Below are 20,108 nucleotides of genomic sequence, written 5' to 3'. Positions count from 1 at the left end.
TCTCATTGTGGTTTTGATTTGCCTTTCCCTGATGATTAATGATGGTGAGCACCATTTTATGTATCTTTGGCCATTTTTTGGTATATCTTCTTTGGAAAAATGTCTATTCTGATCCTCTCCCCATCTTTGAATTGGATTATGTGGCTGTTTTTTTTGTCTTGTTTTGGGGCTATTGAGTTGTATTAGTTCTTCTGTATTTTGGATATTAACGCCTTACCAGACATGACTCACAGATATTTTCTCTCATTCCATAGGTTGCCTTTTCAACTTGTTAATGGTTTTCTTTGCTGAGCAGAAATTTTTTACTTTGACGTAATTCCACTTATTCATCTTTGTTTTTGTTTCATTGTCTTTGCTTTTGATATCAAATCCAAAAAGTCATTCCTAAGACCAATGTCAAGATTACCCACCATTTACTTCTAGGAGTTTTATGGTTTCAGATCTTAAGTTCAAGTCTTCAATCTGTTTTGAGTTGATTTTTGTGTATGGTGTGAGACAGTGGTCCAGTTTCATTCTTTTGAATGTGGATACCCAGTTTTCCCAGTGCCATTTATTGAAGGGACTATACTTTCCCCATTGTATATTTTTGATGCCTTTGTCATAAATTAATTGATCACATGTGTTTATTGAACAGATACATCATATTTATTTCTGGCTTCTCTTTTCTGTTCTAGTGATCTGTATGTCTGTTTTTTTGCCAGTACCAGACTGTTTTGGTTACTATAGCTCTGTAATACAGTTTGAAATCAGGAAATGTGATGCCTCCACATTCTTCTTTCTGAAGACTGCTTTGGCTATTTGAGGGGATTTTTGTGGTTCCATACAAATTTTAGCACTGTTTTTTCTATTTCTGTGAAGAATGCTGCTGGAATTTTAACAGGGACTGCACTGAATCTATAGATCACTTCATGTAGTACAGACATTTTAATTATATTAATTCTTCCAATCTGTGAACATATAATACATTTCTTTAGTTTCTTTCATCAATGTCTTACAGTTTTCAGTGAACAGATCTTCTATCTCCTTGATTAAATTTATTCCTAGGTGTTTTATTCTTTTTGATGCAACTATAAATGGGGCTATTATCTTAATTTCCCTTCCTGATAGTATGTTCTTAATGTATAAAAGAGTATTTTCAGATAAGTTTTTAAAATAATAAATTTATTAAGTTCTTGTATACATGAAAATATTTCTAACTTACTCTCACAATTAAGTGATATTACAGCTGAGTTAAAATTTTAAGGTTCAAAGTTCTTTTTCTTCAACACTTTGAACATTACTCTTAATTGTTTTCTTGCATTTAGTGTTGTTGAGAAGTCCGATACCAATTTAATTTTTCTTTACAGATAACTTTGTCTTTGAAAGTTTTTAGGATTTTCTCTTAATCTAGCATATATCCTTAAATTTTACTATAATGTGTCTAAGTGTAAATTTTTAAAAATTATTCTCTTTAGCACATAATGATTATTTCAATGAGGTTTTTCATCTTTAATTACTGGGAAATGTTAAGGGATTATTTCTTCAAGTGCTTCTATTTTTTTCTCTCCCCTCCCAAGTCCTACTACAGAGATACTGAAACTATTTCTGTCATGTGTTGTATCATCCACGTCATCTTCCACCCCAATAACTTGTTCTTCTCCTACATCTAGTTTGCTCATCCTGTTAAAGCCATCTGCTGAGTTCTTTATTCCAGCAGTTATATTTTCACATGAGCACTTGCAAATTATTTTTCTTCCTAGATGCCTTATGCCACTCCATGTGACCAATATACTTCCTTTAAAAAAAAAGTTTCATTCAGATACTTATTGTGCCTATTTTAAATTGATATTCTGGCCTCAGAATTTTGCTTTATGTAGCCTAGATTATTCAGCTTGTTTTTCTTCTATGCCAGTTATACTTCTGTAATTTTTATTAGCTTTTCAGATCCACCAACCTCTCACTCTGCAGTTTATCCAGGCTTTCTGTTCTGGGAAGGGAGAACATTTGTTTTCCAGTTTCTAGAATTTCACTGTAGGAGCTTGAGATAAGCAACTAAATCTTCATGTTCTACCATAATCAACACTTCAGTGATAGTTATGTTGAATAGAATGAAAAAATAATTCACCTGAATTTTTCACTAAATGTTTCTCTTTCTCAGTAGTTTGTCAACTTCAATCTTAGATTCTTCTGAGTGGCCTCAACTTCTTTACAATGCATCCTCTAAGCACTACTCCTTACAATAGCAGACTTCAAAACACTGAATTTAGGAAGATGGAAACAAGGAGACCACAAAAAAGACAGCAAGTATAGAAGCAATAATTTCTATTCATTGGAAATTTCCATTTATTTTACTACCTACATGAACTAACTATGCCAGATAAGTAATACCAATCTGTGTCTTCTAGAACCCCAAACCTTCTCAAATTATGGTATAACTATGTGTTTGTTAACTACATATCTAACATTAATAGTAGATATTGTTTAAAAGAAATACTTAGAAATGTGCAGATCTCCATGCAAATACTGACCCTGTAGCTTACTATTTGTGTGACATTTGGAAAGTTAATTTCTCTAAGCCTTAGTTTTCTGCTTTATGGAGACATATTAGATACCTTCAAACACTGTAGTAAGAATTGAATTAGAAACTTTTAGACACAGATAAAAATAATAGTGAGAGAAATAATAATATAGTGGATAGGTAATGTCTGAAGCATAGTCCTATTCAGTAAATTGTAGATACAATTATGATGCTGCTCTTTATATTACTTTTCGATTGATAATTTAGAGGTCTTTTAAAATGTTTAATCCCATAAATATTTATGTAAATACTTCAAGAATGACGTTAAGGCTATTTTCCTGTAGATATAAGAGTATAACCCCAAAGAACTAGCAAAACAAAAACCTAGCATTCTTTTGAATTTTGCAGGTCTGTAGTCTTTCTCTTGAATCCAACATGCATTTGAGTGCATGCTAATGCTGTCCTTATGGTCTATTCAAGTTGCACCTTCCTTCACTACTATGTATTCTGTGTTTTATATTTTAAAATGGGAACAATTAGTAATGAAAAACTGTTTGGAATTTTGAAAAAATTGGTTTATCAGTGATTTTATTTCTCCTTCAATTTGTTAGTGTCCAAAACTGATCTGAAAAAACTTTAAGTGCATAAAGCAAAAGGAGAATATACATTAAAAACAGTAATCTTTCAAAAGCTCAGAAATCATAAAAAAAGAAAAGGCAGAAAACTTCCAACTTGTCAGGCTTTTCCACTAATAAATAAAACCGACCAAACCAAACTATGCACTTCAATAAAGCCCTTCCATGTTCAATTTTTATAATTTGTAGATTAAAATTATTACTAAAAAATAGACAAAAGATGGAAGAAAAACAAAACAAACTTTACATCACTCTTCCTACCTTTCTTAGCAGGGTTATTTCCAGTCATATAAGATTTACTTTCGTTCCAAGCTTTTATGTTTGCAATTTTGAGGAAACCAACAGTAAAAACCACAGCAAATATAACCAGCAGAAGAAAACCACTATTCGTGTTTTTTTTCTTTCTTTTTTTCTTTTTTTTTTTTTTTCCCAGAACACATCATGCTTATATCTAAGATTGAGTACCTTAGCTGGAAAGCCAGTTGAACCAGGACATGCCTTTTTCCTTAAGGTTGGCGTGTGAACTGGAGGAGGAGTACTGTCTACAGTCTGAATCCAGGAGCAAAAAAGGAAATAAATGTCATGAAACACTCCATCTATTTCAAACATAACCAAAAATAAGTCAAAGTAAATAAAGCCAAGCAAGACATCAATAAGGCAAAAAATATCTCAATGAAGCTAAATTTCTCATAGTGTTGATAATTTAAATTTCAGCCTGAAATGTCTACAAATGAAATAGTTGTTCAAGTAGCAAAAAAAAAAATTTGTCTGGAAATTTAAAAAGAAATGATTCAGAAAAGAGAATCCACAGAAGAAAACAAAACACAGCATATAGCCCAAATAAAAATGAGGATATTAATTTTCAAGTTCATCTGAAAATGCCACATTCTTAAAAGTATCTGTTTTTTTTAAAAGCAGGATTTATAATCAAAATATTTAAAGATTCTTTTAACTTCTAACTTCTATATACAGAATGCATGTTACATATATAGAACACAGTTCAGTAGATTTGTGTGTGTTTGTGTGTGTATGTAGAAAGAAAGAGAGAAAAGAGAGAGATTGATTAGTGGGATTTTGTGCAGAAATCAATTTCCAAAGAATGGAGTTAGACAATTTAGTATTATTGGAATTCAGGGCTTAACATACAAATTTAAAAGTTAAAAGACATATCTTTAGATGATATTAATGTAAGATACTCCTTTCAATGGAAGGAAACACTGATTTTACTGGAAAAGAAACAGAACTTAATTAGCAAAGTATTTTAAAAAGGCACAAAGAATTACTTCATTTTAGGATGCTAAGCAAGCAAACAAGAGGAAAAAGCTAGCTTTGAATAAAGTAATAGAATAGTCTAAAATATTAAGAGAAAAATAGATGATCTCTCATTGCTTTTGTTACTACATAAACAGAGTATTTTATATGCCCTATAACCTTAAAATGGAAATGAATTGAGCTTCTCAGAGTTTTCTGCTTGTGAGTTTAGTTCTAATTTAAATTTACCTTTAAATAGCTTGAAAACGTTTTGAACACAATTTATAAATTAATGTTTAGAAAGGTGAACATGAGAGATAAAAGAAGAACAATGAAAAGCTACATAAAAGTTGATAAAAAAACAATCAATAGGAAACAAAACTGACATTATAATTTACAAAGAAAGCCCAAGAAAAGTTTAGAAAAAAAGGAGTGAAGTAAGGTTGTTGGACACAAGCTCAAGAGGGTTCATGAAGACCATAAGAATATATATTTGGAAAAGATTCCATTCCCTGTAGCAATAAAAACTTTAAGGTACCTAGGAACAAATGTAACAAGCAATATGAAGTAAATTCATAAAGAAATTAACAAAACTTTATTGAAAGATATAAAAATATCTAAATGATATGTATACCATGTTCATAGGTGGAAAGAGCCATTGACAAAGATGTCACTTTTCCTCAGATAAATCTATAAATTCAATTCAATTTCAATCAAAAGTCCTACATGGAACCTGACAAACTGATTCTAAAAGTCATATGTAAAACTAAAGGGTCAAAAAGAGAAAGAAAAAGAAAAAGGTGGGTGGGAGTGGCTGATTATACTAGGTGAATTATTTTAAGGTTATAATAATTAAGACAATGTGATACTGATGCAGGAATAGACAAAAAGAACTGAAGAGAATAAAGAACCCCCAAACAGACCCATATACACAAAGCAGAGAGTGTCTTACAGATCAATGGGGGAAATATAGTAGAGGTGGCTGTTCATATGAGAAAAATAGATTTAGAACCTCATTTCATATAATATGTAACAATAAATTTCAGTTTAAGATCCTAAACATATAAAATAAAAAATTTTAAACTTTTAGAAAAAAGTATGGAAGAAAATTTATAAATGCTGCATATGCATAGGGAAGAACTGCTTTAGAAAGACATGAAAAACAAAAGTCATAAAGGAAATGACTGATATATATAAGCCTACTTCAAAATAAACACTGTTGCAAGACCAAAAGACACCAAATAAAATTTTAAAATAAGCACAGACTGGAAGAAAATATTTGCAGTGCATATAGCCAGCAAAGGATTAGTATCCAGATTACATAAAGAACACTTACAAAAATAGGAAAAATAATTCAATAGAACAGACAAAAGACATAAACAGGCAAACCACCAGTGCTCAATAAACATAAAAAGATGCTGAATTAATACTTGAGATCAAAGAAATGCAAATTAAAAACAAAAATGCCACTCCATACCCATCAAATTGGCTAAAGTTAATGTCTGACAGTACCAAGGATTGGTGAGGATGTGGGAAAATGGGGAACTCTCACATATTGCTGGTGGGAGTGAAAATTGGTCCAACCACTGTAGAAAATAATTTGGCAAAATCTATTTAAAGTTGAAAATGCATACACCATGCAACCCAATAATTCAGCTTCCCAGTATATACGCTAAACCGCATATCTGCAAAAGCAGATACTAGGATGTTCACTTCAGCACTGATTGTAATAAGAAAAATTGAAAATAACCTAAATATCTAACACTAGGAGAATACATAAATGGGTGTGGTATAGTCATATAATGAAATATTACGTAAGTTATAATGAATCAACTAAAGGGACATGTATCTACATGAGTAAAGCTCAAAAGCATAATGAAAGAAATGAAGATTTATGTTTGTGTAAAACAAATGTAAAACAAACATTTTCGTACATTGTTTATGAATATAAATGAAGTGAAATGTAAAACCAAGGAAGAAGATGCACATCAGTTTCAGGGTTTTTAGATATGTCTGAGAAAGGAGAGAGGGGAATGGTATAGGAAAGGGTATTCCAACTCTCTGAAATATTCTCTCTCTGAAAACAAATTTGAAAAGGACAGGGCAAAATGTTCACATCTGTTAAATCTGTGGGTGAGTTACATGCGTGTTTATTAACCTCTGTATGCGTGAGATATTTCAGCATTAAACATGTATAAACTTGAAATATTAAAACAATGATTAAAAAAAAGCAGAGACTCATCAACTTAACTAGTCTGAGGTAGTCTGTCACAGGGTTGTAAAAAATCAAGTCAGAATCTAACTACAAATCACACTTCACTTCAGACAGCTTTCCAAAGTGGACTAACTGCTTCTCTTAGAACAGGAGACACAGCTCTAGAGATAATACAGGAAACAAAGGGGCTATGTCAGAACTGCGAGCTGAGTGAAGAATCTGAATTGCATCTTGAGGCAGGAGGGCTTCCCTGAGGCATGACACACACCCTTCTGCTTGTTGAGGAAACGACCTCTGCTGAGAAAACTGGCCGACTGGCTGTTTGAAACTGGTGACTAACAGGAGGTACAAAACAACACTGTTTTTGTGCTATTAAAAGACATGACACAGTTGAATGCCTCTTGCTGACTGAGCAGTTAGAATAAAGTATTCAGTGGCCAGCAGTGGCAATTTTCATTTTAAGCTGTATTTCCGAAGTAACAGTTGTGTAGCTCTTACTAGATTTACTGAGAATGGCACCTGACACAGCCAGGTGCCTACCAAGTTTATATCCGACAATTCCAAAAGTGAGATAACCCTTCCTTCTGTTCCACATAGTACTCTACTTAAAATAAAGACTACCTTTATAAGTAAATAAGTATTTGTCTATTTTAGGTTGAATCTGGAGGGGGCATCTTTCGACTTTGGTTTTAGAGTCCTATTTACATTACCAGCCAAATGCAATGATCTCCAATATATTGTGACATTACATAATATATTTGATTAAGAGAAGAATTTTTGTGATTCCCTCTTTCCTGACACAAGTGAACAGCTGGGGAGCAAGACTGCTCCAATGAGGCACCTTAACTGGCTCAGCTTCACTAGAAGTGGAAGGAGATGTGGACCTTGACTGGATGTTAACCTTGACGTTCGGATTCCGTACATATGTGCTCTCAACGGGATCAGTCTAGGAAGATAAGTTGGGAAAAACAAAAACCCAAGAAATCACTTTCAAACAATGTGCAGCTCTTAGCAAACTTCTGTAAGGCATGATCATGATAACATTCCTTGAGAAGAGGAAAGCAAACTTCAGTTTGAAATTCACCTTCGGGATGTGTCATTACACAAAAGTATAACCACGAGCTTTAATGTAAACAAAGATAAAGACAACAGTTAACAGAATGCTCCCATCTTCACTGCCAGTCTCTGACTTCGAACACTGTCTCTACTACACGTTCTTGGCTTGCATTCCACAAATGTAATCACATGTGTGAATTAAGTGCCGAGTACTTAACAGAATATGTGCTGCAGGCTAGAGATAATTTTGTCCTTCATAAGAAGGAAATTTGGTCATCTACCAGGCATTACTTCAAAGTAAAAGAAACTAACTTGTCCGCTTTGTGTTGGCTGGGGCAACAATGCCTTTTTGTTCCGCAGCAGTAGAAATACCAGCACTTATATTCAGCTGCATCCTTTCAACCAAGTATTTTTAGAAACTCAAAATGCTTGGGGTTAAAATTTAGCATTAAAGATCTTATGGAGAGCATACTGATCGATGATATATTCAGCTTGGCAATTTTCAAAATTATCAGGATTGCATTTTTGAAATGAAAGGCAATGAAAGCAATTTCGAAAAGAGATTGGGGAATTTGTTTCAGCTGTATTGTATGGCAAGAACAATGCTTAGATCAGAAGTTATTATTCAATAAGAAGAACAATGAGCTTAAGGATTTTAAGTAGGTACTTAAAACATTTTTTTTTTTCTTTTCCTTTACTATTATTATGGTTACTCTTGCAGGGACTGGCTAGTGGGCTGGCTAACCCTGCAGGAGTCCTCTGCTGGGCACAGGCAGGTTTTTTGGCAAACCACAAGGCAAGGATTTGGTGGTGATGACTCACATGGCTTCCAACAAGGCCTTAAACCTTTAGTTACTGTGCTTAGGAGAAGTGGGGAGAAGGGTCTCCAGGAGGACATCTAAGGAGCTTGGAGCAGCAGCCATGTACCATCAGCTAGGAAGGTATTTGAATATTTTAAAAACTGGAACACTTGAGCTGAAGCATACTAGCTGTATGTCAGCTCTGAAGTGTGCAATGTGACTGATTTCATAAAATGAATACAGCTTATGAAGTGGGAGAACCAGACCTGAATCCCACTCCTTGACTTCAAATCCAGTCTTCTTTTTGTGGTACCAGAGGCATCTCCACAGTAAAGGTACTCAAAGCAACTTAACGGTCATTGAGAATGAGTTACATGATCTCTTTTCCTGACAGGGAACTCTGACCAGGAACAGGAGAGTGAAAGAAAGATGATGAGCCTCTAAGACAAGTTTTGCCTAGTTCACAATTTTATGCAGGACAGTCATGGAGAAGGTACTTCTTTTAAATTATTAATCTGGAATAGAAATCTGGGTTGGAGACTGGGCAGAAAGATCCTACTTTCTAGAAATCTCCTCCTTCTAAGCTTCCATACCATTACATAAATTGCCAACTGAATAAGAATCCATGGGCGAGGGGTTGTTAAAATGGAATTGATAAGCAAAGCAGTCCTGATGCATTTTACACTAGTAAGAACCTAAAATGACCTCATACAATCAAGTTAAGTTGCTCATCAAGTTTTAAGGAAGGGTCCAAGTAGGGGATTTGTTAAATGCAAAAAGGGGTCATTTTAATAAAATTTAAGTTTCTGACCTGTCACACAATGTAGCCCATAGCCTGAGCGAAAGAGGTAAAAGCAGAAGTTTCTGTGCAAAGCATAAAGCTGTGAATTAGACTGGACAGCTAATATCGTGGCTTTCTGCCTCCAAGTCCAGTTACTTTAAAGACGCCTCAAAAATGAGAAAGGCAGGAGTACTGGCTGACAACTGAAATTGGGTCTGCTCTTGGAGCCCCGTGAATATACACCAGCCAGAGGCAAGCACATAGTTTGATTACCTCTTCCTACACAGACATTAGAACACGCTGCCTTAAGGCATTTTGTCAGCACGCGCCCTGCTGGGACCTGTACACTACAGAAACCATCTCCCCTAAACATCCACCCACCGCCCGCTCCCACCCCATAGCTGGTCCTTCAAACATTCACCATCATGTTTCACGACCCTGTGAAAATTGTGACATGATGACAGTGTGATACTGAACAAAGGAAAAAATACACCATCAAGGTTTAATCCTTGGTTACAGAAATTAGTGACTCTTAAAGAACTCTCGAGGCTTTAAATACATACCTCTTGGCCCTTCTTTAGAATTATTGTCATTTATAAAAAGTCTGTAGCTCCTAACAAGTTTTTAACTCATAAATAAAAAAGGAAACAGAAATGAGCATAAATTTTAAAATGATTTTCTTAGCTGCATGAGGTAAAACTGGTTATTCAAAAGAGGAAACACTTAGATTTAAAAACTATTCCATTACCAATTCTAATAAAACAGAATAATGAAAATTAGCATACCAGCTTTTTGGAACTGTAAATTCTTAAAATAAATAAATAAAAATAAAATAAAATAAATTTAAAATAAAAAAAAATCAGGTAGTTTTTGTTAAAACAAATTAAAAATAAGTAAAAATATTTTAGTAATATTTTGAGATGGTGTTGAGTATATTTAAAAAGTTGAACTATGCCATTTATAATGATACTGATTTTTTAAAAAACCATGAATGTTTAAAAGTTTAAAAATTACCACTTTATTTTTCAAAAGTATGTTTCTTATAAATACAAGGAACAAAGTTTGGTAAAGATGAATAAAACTCATGGCAATAACGTTCTGAATATTAAACTAAAAATTTCTTTTCTCACATCTTCTAACAGCTATTAGAAGCTACCTGTTAGATTAATAAATTTACATATTTCATTTCCTTTCTGGATTACTGCCAGTGTCAAGAATATCTCAAAAGAGATTTAACAGGAAGAGTAAGAAAAATAGAATACCACTTTCATATTTTCTATTTTGAAGTGTTAATTACCATCAGCGTGCTTTTTTCAAGCTGTTACTGGTTTTTCATGGTTTTTCAAGATGTTACAAATTTTATCTATAATCACATGCTTATTCATATATTTATAACTAAGGACTTATTCTATCCACTAAAAAGCAATTGATTTTGCTGAATTTTCAGAATACTCAATAACTACAAGCCAGACTTTGCAGACAGCCTAAGATTAATTTGATGATTGGTAATGATTCAGATACAACATGGCAGCAAAGCATCTTATTATTAGCACATCAATTATATTTACCTTCCGAACTTTTACCACCATCCTTCCGAACTTCTATCATGGTTATAATACGATCATTAATAATATACTTAAACCATGGAAGTTAAATTCTTTATGTTTTGAAAACTGTACAGCACTAAACGTAAGCAATGACTTGAATTAATGAAGCAGGAAAAGCTGACAAACATGATCTACATCTATAGCAGAGATATCACAATTCAGTAATTGCATTTATGATCATAGAAAAATGATAAAAAGGAGAAAATAGTGAAAAACAATACATAGCTAACATTAACTGGACAGTACCTTCTGATAGTATCTGGAGGAAGTTCTTGGAAACAAATATTGGGTCAGACAGTGGCTGGCCCACTGAGTACTGAGTACCACTTAACTGAACAGTATAAGCAATCCACTGCAATCCACTGAGAAAGATAAGAATTATATATTTACCTAAATGTGATTTTTCCCTAGTTTTTGGTTAACTAATTCATTTTCCAAGTAAACCTACTTCAAGGAGTTATTCTGATGAACAGACATTAGAAACATCTATTACACCCAATGTCATTTTTACCAACTGCTCTACTCTTTGGGCAAAAAAAAAAAAAAAAAGAAAAACTGAGTAAGTATCAGCAGTATTATCCACAGTGCAGAACGCTGTCATGTAGAAAGCCCATAATGTTTCTTGAATCTATTAGAATTTCCCTACTGAGTGATCCACAAAATTTATTTTTAGACTAGTGCGATAAAATAGAAAAATTTCTTTCCCTCTAGGATCGGATTGGATTTTTAGGTGAAATCCTCAAATTATGCAGTATGGTTTTCTGATAAATAATAAAAACAACTAAAACAACTCATCTTGAATGTGTATCAATGGGCCTTTTCTACTCCAAAAATAATTACAGATTTGAATATAAGCAAAACATTCTCATAAGAAACCTGGTTTTAAAGTAAAAGATACCAAGATTTGATACAAATTAGATACAGAGTTTTTAAAAAAGCTTACATCTAATGTGTTGTTTTGTATTTGTAAATATAAAATTCTAAGTTAACAGAAAAAATACAATTATCATCAATTATCTTTAGCTTTAGCTAGAAATATTTTGGAAACAAAGTGGCAAGTAGTCCAGTTTTTTTGTACTCAGAAACACTTTATAACCTCAAACTTACACTAATATAATTTTTTCAGTTAATTGAGCTTATGATAAAAAAACAGTATTATGGAAATGCCGTATCATGTGGAAAACAGAGAATCTAGTATTTTATTGCCCTAAAGCAAAGAATAATAAATCACTGGAGGTTACAACTAGCAAGTGCAATCTTACTAATTACAAATAATATAGCCTGTTACTCTTTCTGAAAATTTCTCCTTATTTTCAATATATCGACTTGAAAATCTACTCTGGAAAATTTACAAATGTTCTCAGAAAACAAAAGAAAGTTAAGTTACATGTTAGCTATGTATAATCTCTCTTCCAAACTCTAAAGGAGTAACCTAAAATGAGACATTCAATGTTTCTCACTATTAATGGAAACACTGTGGACCCTTCCATAACCACTTACATTCAGGCATTAATATTAATAACGAATCTTTCTCAGGCTATGCCTAACTGGGTAACACACTTAAAAAGAATGTAAGTATTCAAACTGTAGATGGAAACTCATAGCGGACTAGAAATAAAAACACAGCGAACCTTGAACCGTGATACCTCACTTGTAGGCCATGTAGGAATCGTAAGAATTTCAAGTTTATAAAAGTATTACCTATTGCTCGTTTGAAAGCAGCATATAACACAATTGTATGTCACTGTTGGAGTCAAGGCCACCATTGGGAATGGTAACCGCCTGTGTCCTACTGTGACAGCCTGCCGCCTCCCAGGACCATCCAGGCGCCTCGCTATCCCTGGGACATGCTTCTCTGTGCCTGCTGAATAGTCAGTGATTCTTCCCTCGGCTCCACCAGAGACATCACCGCTCTTCACAGGTGGTTTTTTAATTTGTCAGGTACATAACCAATGAGCTTTCCAGCAAGCCTGGAAAACAGGTTATCAAGCCTACCATCTGCATTTAAGAAAAACATATATACGTCAAGAGGCTCTAGTTAAATGAGGCTTATTCATATCCTATAGAATGGAGATATAGACTGAACAGTATTTCCATCAAAAATTTTTCCTTTTATCAAGATTCACAGAAGTGCTTTGGGAGGCCAAGGCCCCTAGAAGTCTGCAAGGCAGGTGAGATATAACTCTACTTCACCAGAAAAAAGAAAATCTCTCTGAATTATAACCACATTAAAAAGAACTTATTAAAAACTCAGTCAATTCATAGGCTGATGATTTGAACCCTAATATAATTGGGCACACAAAGTTTTGGTCTTCCTTTCTGGAGGTTATAGGGTACACTTAACACACACTCAGAATACAAGTGCCCAATGGTTTTAACTCTCTAAATATCAGAAGAATAAAAAAAAAAAAATCAGTTGAACCAGCAATCTTTTAAGAAACGTCATTAATCAATGAGATATTAAAGTCATAGTTCTACTGGCCAAACCACAGGTATCTGACCTACTTACTCATTATTAAACAGTGGTTTGGAAAAACATGCTAAGTAAGGATTCATCACGTTTACTGTGCGTCAATGCACCCTGACATCTGAAAGATAAGAACACAGGAAGCAGTGAGCCTACGGCTTCCCAGGCTCTCTGCAAACCAGAGAATTCCACGATCTAGCCCCTTTCCAAGTTCCAGAATTCTCAAGAATTCTGGATTTAAGGTGTTGATCATTAGCCGTGGTTCTGAAGCTGACAGGTGAAAGTTTAAAAGCTTGTCTCTACCACAGACGTTCCTTTTTCATGTTACTATTTTACGTTGCTGGTGAAAACCAGAGCTGACGACGTCAGTGAACCCCCGCTTCTCCACTAGGGGGTGTGTATGTTGTGTATATTGATGTTGGGGTGGATGCTGGGCATGTAAGGAATCTTGCAGGATACAGACAGTGGCTGGCCCCCTTAGTACTGAGAAACACTGGGCCAGCATCAGCATAGGATGTTGTTTATAGCTTGTTATCAATATATACAGTGTCACGATATTTTTAAAAATCTTGGAAACACCTTAGAGTATAAACAATTTATTATTAATATTATTGCCTCAAATCTATAAATATATTTACGGATCTTCCTCTGAACTACATCAAATAATCTATCAAAGATTTTTGCAGAAGTGACTTACTAAAAATCATAGTAAGACCTGTAAGTTGCCCCAAATTCTTTTGAATTCTACATAATATGTATCATCAATGTCTTTTTTCCACATAATTAAAATCCCTAGGAAATACCTACATATCTGCTTATATCAGATTCTTATTTAGAAATTCATTTATACTTTGTAGGTGATGAATTTGGAAAGCATATGTTAGGATCACTTTTTTCCCCCTAGTAAAAATTAAGAAGACATCTTATAATTTTATAGTAGTTTGATTACTGAAATTTATACAAACATTCCTAAAGCTTTACGGCCAAAGCCAAAAAAAAAAAAAAAAAAAAAGAAAGAAAGAAAGAAAAAGAAAATGCAGAAAGGCAGCGTAGCGATAGCGGGAGCAGCCGCACACAGCATGCAGTAAGGGCGGGAGTCTGCCATGGAGACGTTAGCGTGTTCCGCAACCACAGGCACGAAGGGTAGGGGACAGGGTGGAGGGCATGGGGTGGGAACACACAGTGCAGTAGTTTCTTACACGTCTGCCTTTGCTAGCTGGAGTACAGGACGGAGAGCGCTTCAACAAAGAAAGGAGAATACGACACGTTACAAATACTCACACGCGACTCTCGATGGCTATCACTGTGTTAACAGACAAAGTATATCCACATACACGTAAAGACACAGTTTTTGATAGGCTGAAAGTACGTGTATTTTCGGGAAAAACTGGAGGATAGGACAGTAAAGAAACCGTTGCTCGGACTCGGTCTGCAATGACAGTCAAGCTTTCACAGGACCCCAGGCAACAGTGACCCACAAAATAATGCTCCATCAAGCGATGGACAGTTCCTTTTCTGCAAAGGTTGGGAGGAACAACTGAAAACGTGAGAACAAAAAGGATCCAAATAATTCTGATTTATTGCCAGATGGCATTTAATAAAATACAGTCTTTTACCTACCAAATTCTTCTGGTTTTCAAAGATGAGGCTTTTAAATGACAAAAGCTAAATTAGGCCTTCAGGACTACTGATAAAGAATTAAAACAAAAAGTTACTTCAACAATACTGTCCAACCTGATGAGACGTTAGGTTCAAGTCAAGAAGGACCTTCACCTTTCAGACATTAAAGATTAAGTAATCAGGAAAAAGCAGCAATAACAGTAAGTAGGTAATAACTGTACTGAAATGTCTCTCAAGTGTCCGGAACTTGGTGATGTGTGAACAGCAGAATTTTATAAATGTAAGCTGTATCTGCCTCTGGCAATTCCCTAGATTCAACAGATCCCAACATCTATTGAGGGTTTGCAATAGGTCAGGTTCACAGACTGGTGGGGAAGACACCAGGCCATCAGTGTCACAAACACTGTGACAGAGGTTAGCAGCAGAGTTCTCTGGGAAGCTGAGTGGCAGGGGGGATTTATAGTGGGATCTAGAGGAGGGAATTTATAAACTGACCTACAGGGGCTACGGACCTCAGAGAAAACTGGAAGGATAAGAAACACCCTTCCAGGTGGTCGGTGTTATCTGTACAACTCTGCCAGACTGGTGTGCAGAAACCTTTATTTCTTTCTAGGAGACTCGGAAGGCGGATGACCTGAATATGGTGTCCCAAAGAGCTAACAGCAAACCAGGATTAGAAGGCCTACAGGTTCCTAAGGAAGTTTTTGTGTTTTCGTCCAGTCCTTCCTATTGCTTTAAGCAGAACTCCCCTCCCTAACCACAGGCTGCCTGCCTAGCACACACCCGTCTTCCTCAGCTCCTCTTACTCTGTGGGCCATACCTGTCCCTCCACGAGGACCTGCTCAGCCCTCAGTTCTCTCAGAAAGCCTTTCTACAGCCTTCCAGGATGGTCAGGTAGCTCTCCTTTACACTCCATGACAGACAGTCTGTACCTCTTATCATCGTGCTTCTCCCAATTGTGTTACAATTATTTATTTACATGTGTGTTTTTTCCATCAGATTCAGATCCTTGAGGATCTGCAACATGCTTATCATAAAGCCTGTAGATGTAAAAATCCTTCATAAATACTGAACGAATCCTTCTGACATTCTGCAATACTTTATACCTAATTATTTCTTAATGGCATTCGTCGCTTTCTACCCGGCGCAGTCTAACTATATATTTGTTTTCTAACAGTAAGAGAAGCATTTCTAGGCCTACTTCTATATTGGATTTATCCTAGCAGCAACCACTGTGCAAACTACAAAGTGTAGAAAGTGCTGAGATGTTTAAAACAGAGATATCTTTACTTTTTGGGTATCCCTACACTTCTAGACCAGAGTCGGGAGTGTGCTGAAACCATGAAGAGAGGCAGGAGTAGCTCAAAGTAACTATATTGCCACTATGCTAAAAACAAGTCAACATGTCTCTCAAAACCAGCCCTGCATATGAAGGACAACAGTGTCCAGGCTGGCACTATATAAAGCTAATAATGGTATGAAATTATCATAGGAATAATGTTCTTCCTAAAGGGTCTACCTGGAAGTCAGACAGCGATATTTATATTTTCAATAGAGAAGGGGAAATTAGACTATTTCCTGATAATACAATTGGAGGAACACACACTACACACACTTTCTCTTATACACACTCTCACAAGCACAGTGTTCTACTAACAGTGAAACTGGTCTTCCAGCATATGCTAGAAAGCAGTATGCTGTCTTCGTTTACCATTGAAACTGTGCATTTTATATCTGGTGTAAAACTGCCACTATAAATTTCTGGTTGATTATGGAAGTAAGCACATAAGCAGAAACCAAAAGAAGTAATTTATCTTAAATAATCTGGCAAATAGATTTTAAGATTCAGTTAATGAATTCCAAAGGTCTTTTAAAGTAAGATACTGAAGAGTAAAAGACTAGATAGTCATGGTTCTTTCTCTCTAGATTGTCTAAATATGTTAGGATATATAATATACAATAAAAAACATATTGTATATATAAAATAATACATAATGATGCCTAAATTAGGGAAGGACTGCATATTACAATCTTCTGAAATGGAAGAGTTTTAGTTTGGGTTGTATTTAATATGTGGATGGAAGATTTAAAAAAAAAAAAAAAAGAACTGAAAGAGGAAATATCAGGGGGCGCCTGGGTGGTTCAGTTGGTTAAGTGTTTGGCTTCAGCTCAGGTCATGATCCCAAAGTGCGGGAATCAAGCCCCTAATCGGGCTCCCTGGTCTGAGGGAGTCTGCTTCCCCTTCTCCCTCTGCCTGCTGCTCCCCTTCCTTGTATGCTCTGTCAAATAAATAAATAAAATCTTAAAAAAAAAAAAAAAAGGAAAGAGGTAATATCAGGAATGCCACAATTTCTCAGAAGGATCTAGGCCTGGTCTGGGTCACAGGATTAAAAGATCTTCATAATGTATATTTTAAAATTCTATTTTCCATTGATTCTCCCGTCTGATCAACTTTCCCCAGATACAGCTACACAATGCTGTCATACCTCAGATTTCTGTGATGAGTTATGATAGATTATTAAAGAAGCTGGGGGGGGGGGGGCGGCGATGATGCTAAAAGCAAGAGAGGAGAGAAGGAAGCTAGGAGCCAGGAATGAAATTAAATATTTTAGGACATGTTGGCAAGATTTTATTACAGAGCCAAACAAGGAGTAGAACTTGGCCTGCCAATACTCTCAGATACTTGCTTCTTGTCATATGCCAGGATATAAGAGAACAGTGTTAGGAGGACCAGACAGTTGGGACTATTGGGACTAACTCTATTCCTTCATGTCTGAACTTTTCATTCTACACCTTTAATTCCTTGGTTTACTCTCTCCTCAGTACACCAGAGTAAGACGGCCTCCAGAAAGCAAGCTGGCATACTCTCATTTGCCAGGTGAGAGGGCAATTCCCATTTTTTGTGAATTTGGCCCATGTGAGCAGAGCGTAGAATTATAATTTAAATAAAACTCAAAACATACCTGGCATTGATTTAATAAATGACAATATGTTTACCAAATATAAAGAACAAGTAGTTCACTTATAGGACTATAATTAGTATGACCTTTAATACAGTCAAGCCAAGTATTTTGGGGGCTCAACCAAAAAGAAGAAAATGACCAGAACAGGATGGAAAGTTTACAAGCCGGTCTGACCATCCCCGGACTTCCGGCCACTGCGATGCAGGGAACAGATGGGGAAGAGCCCAAGCTGCTGACTCCGCCTGCCCCTCTCCCTGTTTGGGGGTGGCTTAACATGGAGTCACCCCCCAGGTAGCCTAGGACTGGGAGTATGGGGCTTCAAGAAAAGACAAGGTCAAGAGGAAATGATTTCCACAGCAGAAAGACCCTGGAGTCCATTTCACTGCCATCACTGGTGTCTCACCGCACCGGGAAATGCCTGATCCAAGACATAAAGTGGTCAGAGTGACGTCAGTTTACCATGAACTAACCCCCCCCCCTTATCTGCCCTAAACAATATCATCCATAACCCTGTTGTGAACCCTTCCCTATTCCTACAAAGATAGAATCCTAAAGCTTTACTAATGGGGGAGTAAATAATCCACTACTGGGAGAATGCTGTGACCAACCACAGTTACAAGCACTGGACTGAATATTTTCTGTGGTTCTTTTCTCTGTCAGAAGCCTATGATTCTACATGGAGAAAAGCCCAGCTACCCGAGCTGTCCTGAATTACAGAAGCAAGATGCTGAGACCATCTTCTGCTTCACCTGAGTTGGGGGTGAGGGGGGAGGAAGGACCTGGGTCGCATACATTGCTCTCCTGTCAAGGCTGCTTTTGCTGGAAACTTGACTCACCAGAAAGTTGTCTAAACCACGCAACTTAACAGGGAAGCTTACAGCTCCAAATGTATTCCCATACTGCTAGAAATTCTGGCATTCACTTAAATTTTGAACTAACAAGCAAAACACACTGAGGAAAAACTGGAGGTGGGAGAGTGATTCTGGGTACTATTTCATGTAAAAAGAATTATTGTGTTAATAGGCCCATAAAGAGGCTTAAGGAAAAAAGTAAAGCATCATTTTGGAGGAGGGGATGTGTTGGTGGTATGGTTCTAGAGAATCAGAGGGCAGTATGAGGTCACTAGGCCACAGGGAGCAGATGGGCAAGATCTATGGTGTATGGACACCAAAGAACGTTTCATTTCTGCTATCTGGCTGAATTCCGGCTTTACCCCTTACTAAACCTACAAGTTCCTGCTGCAATTCAAATTCTAGGTCTTCAATTCATCTATTTCTCGGAAATTGAAATGAGAAAGAATGACCGGAGGATGCGTTGTATGCATTAGTTAAGGGTTACAATCCACTTACTACGGGGCTGGGGGGCAGTCTTGCTCAACACTCTTAACTAGTTTTGGCGCAAAGAACAATCAAGGTTGATTCTATTCCTTTAAGCATCCAAGCGCCGAACAGAAAGGAAGTACCAGAAGTGGGGTTTCACACTAAGCATCCTGGATACCGAACGCAAGCATGCCGAGGATCAAATACCATTTTTCAAAACATCACTCTACTCCAGCTTTGAGAACGAAATGAATAATAACTCTGGGAAGAGCAGTCATAATCATCAACTATAAACAGAGGTTTATACCGTAAAATACGAAGAATACAAGCAATTTTTTTTTTTTTTTTAAACGGGAGTTTACTCTGGCCTTCTCCCTGACATGCAAGCCTCAGTGTGCAGCGATCCTGTGGCTGGACAAGCGGGGAGAACACTGACTCGGACTGGTGGGGGGTGGAAGGCGAGCAGAAGGCCAAGGAAACATTTAAGCCACACTGGATTCCTGGACAAGAAAGAAAGCTAAAGGGAATGCAGGAAGGGAGGCGAACAGCCTATTACGAATAAGCAAACAATAACCAGTGTTACTGAGGGCTCTACACACCTTGTTTCTTTAAATTCGCACACAACCTCTGGGGCAGTACCACTATTACTATTATCCTCGCTCTTCTGATGAGCAAACTGGGGCTCACCTAATGGAAAGGTTAGGGAGCTCGCTCCCAACCATACACCCAGAAAGTGGTCGAGGCAGCATCTGAGTCCACTTACGCACTTAACCAATAAACTGGAAGAAGAGAACTCAGGAAGCAAATGAAGGAAAAACCAGGCTTTTTAAAAGCTAAAGCCTGATTCATAAAGATTCAGCATGTGTCAACTCAACTCCTTTTCCCTTTATGATAGGA

At 36.2% G+C, this 20,108-nt stretch overlaps 1 protein-coding gene across 4 annotated transcripts in view; it reads right to left on the bottom strand.

Moving 5' to 3' along the window:
• The window catches only part of LOC111150759 (CDC42 binding protein kinase alpha), a 328,384-nt gene that overhangs the window by 42,421 nt on the left and 265,855 nt on the right, over positions 1-20,108 (bottom strand). For 2 of the 4 annotated variants that reach the window (XM_022508346.1, XM_022508347.1), the window contains exons 22-23: positions 7,440-7,544; positions 3,598-3,681 (exon numbers count right to left, since the gene is read on the bottom strand). In XM_022508346.1, the coding sequence (XP_022364054.1) occupies positions 3,598-3,681; positions 7,440-7,544 (189 nt within the window). The remainder of the gene's footprint in view (positions 1-3,597; positions 3,682-7,439; positions 7,545-20,108) is intronic. The other 2 variants (XM_022508348.1, XM_022508349.1) reach the window with 1 other exon arrangement.

This window comes from Enhydra lutris, unplaced genomic scaffold (assembly GCF_002288905.1).
Source record: "Enhydra lutris kenyoni isolate GAN:26980312 unplaced genomic scaffold, ASM228890v2 scaffoldscaffold24, whole genome shotgun sequence".
Taxonomy (NCBI): Eukaryota; Metazoa; Chordata; class Mammalia; order Carnivora; family Mustelidae; genus Enhydra; species Enhydra lutris.
Note: the sequence above shows the minus strand (reverse complement) of the source record. Positions and strands in the feature narration are given on the sequence as shown.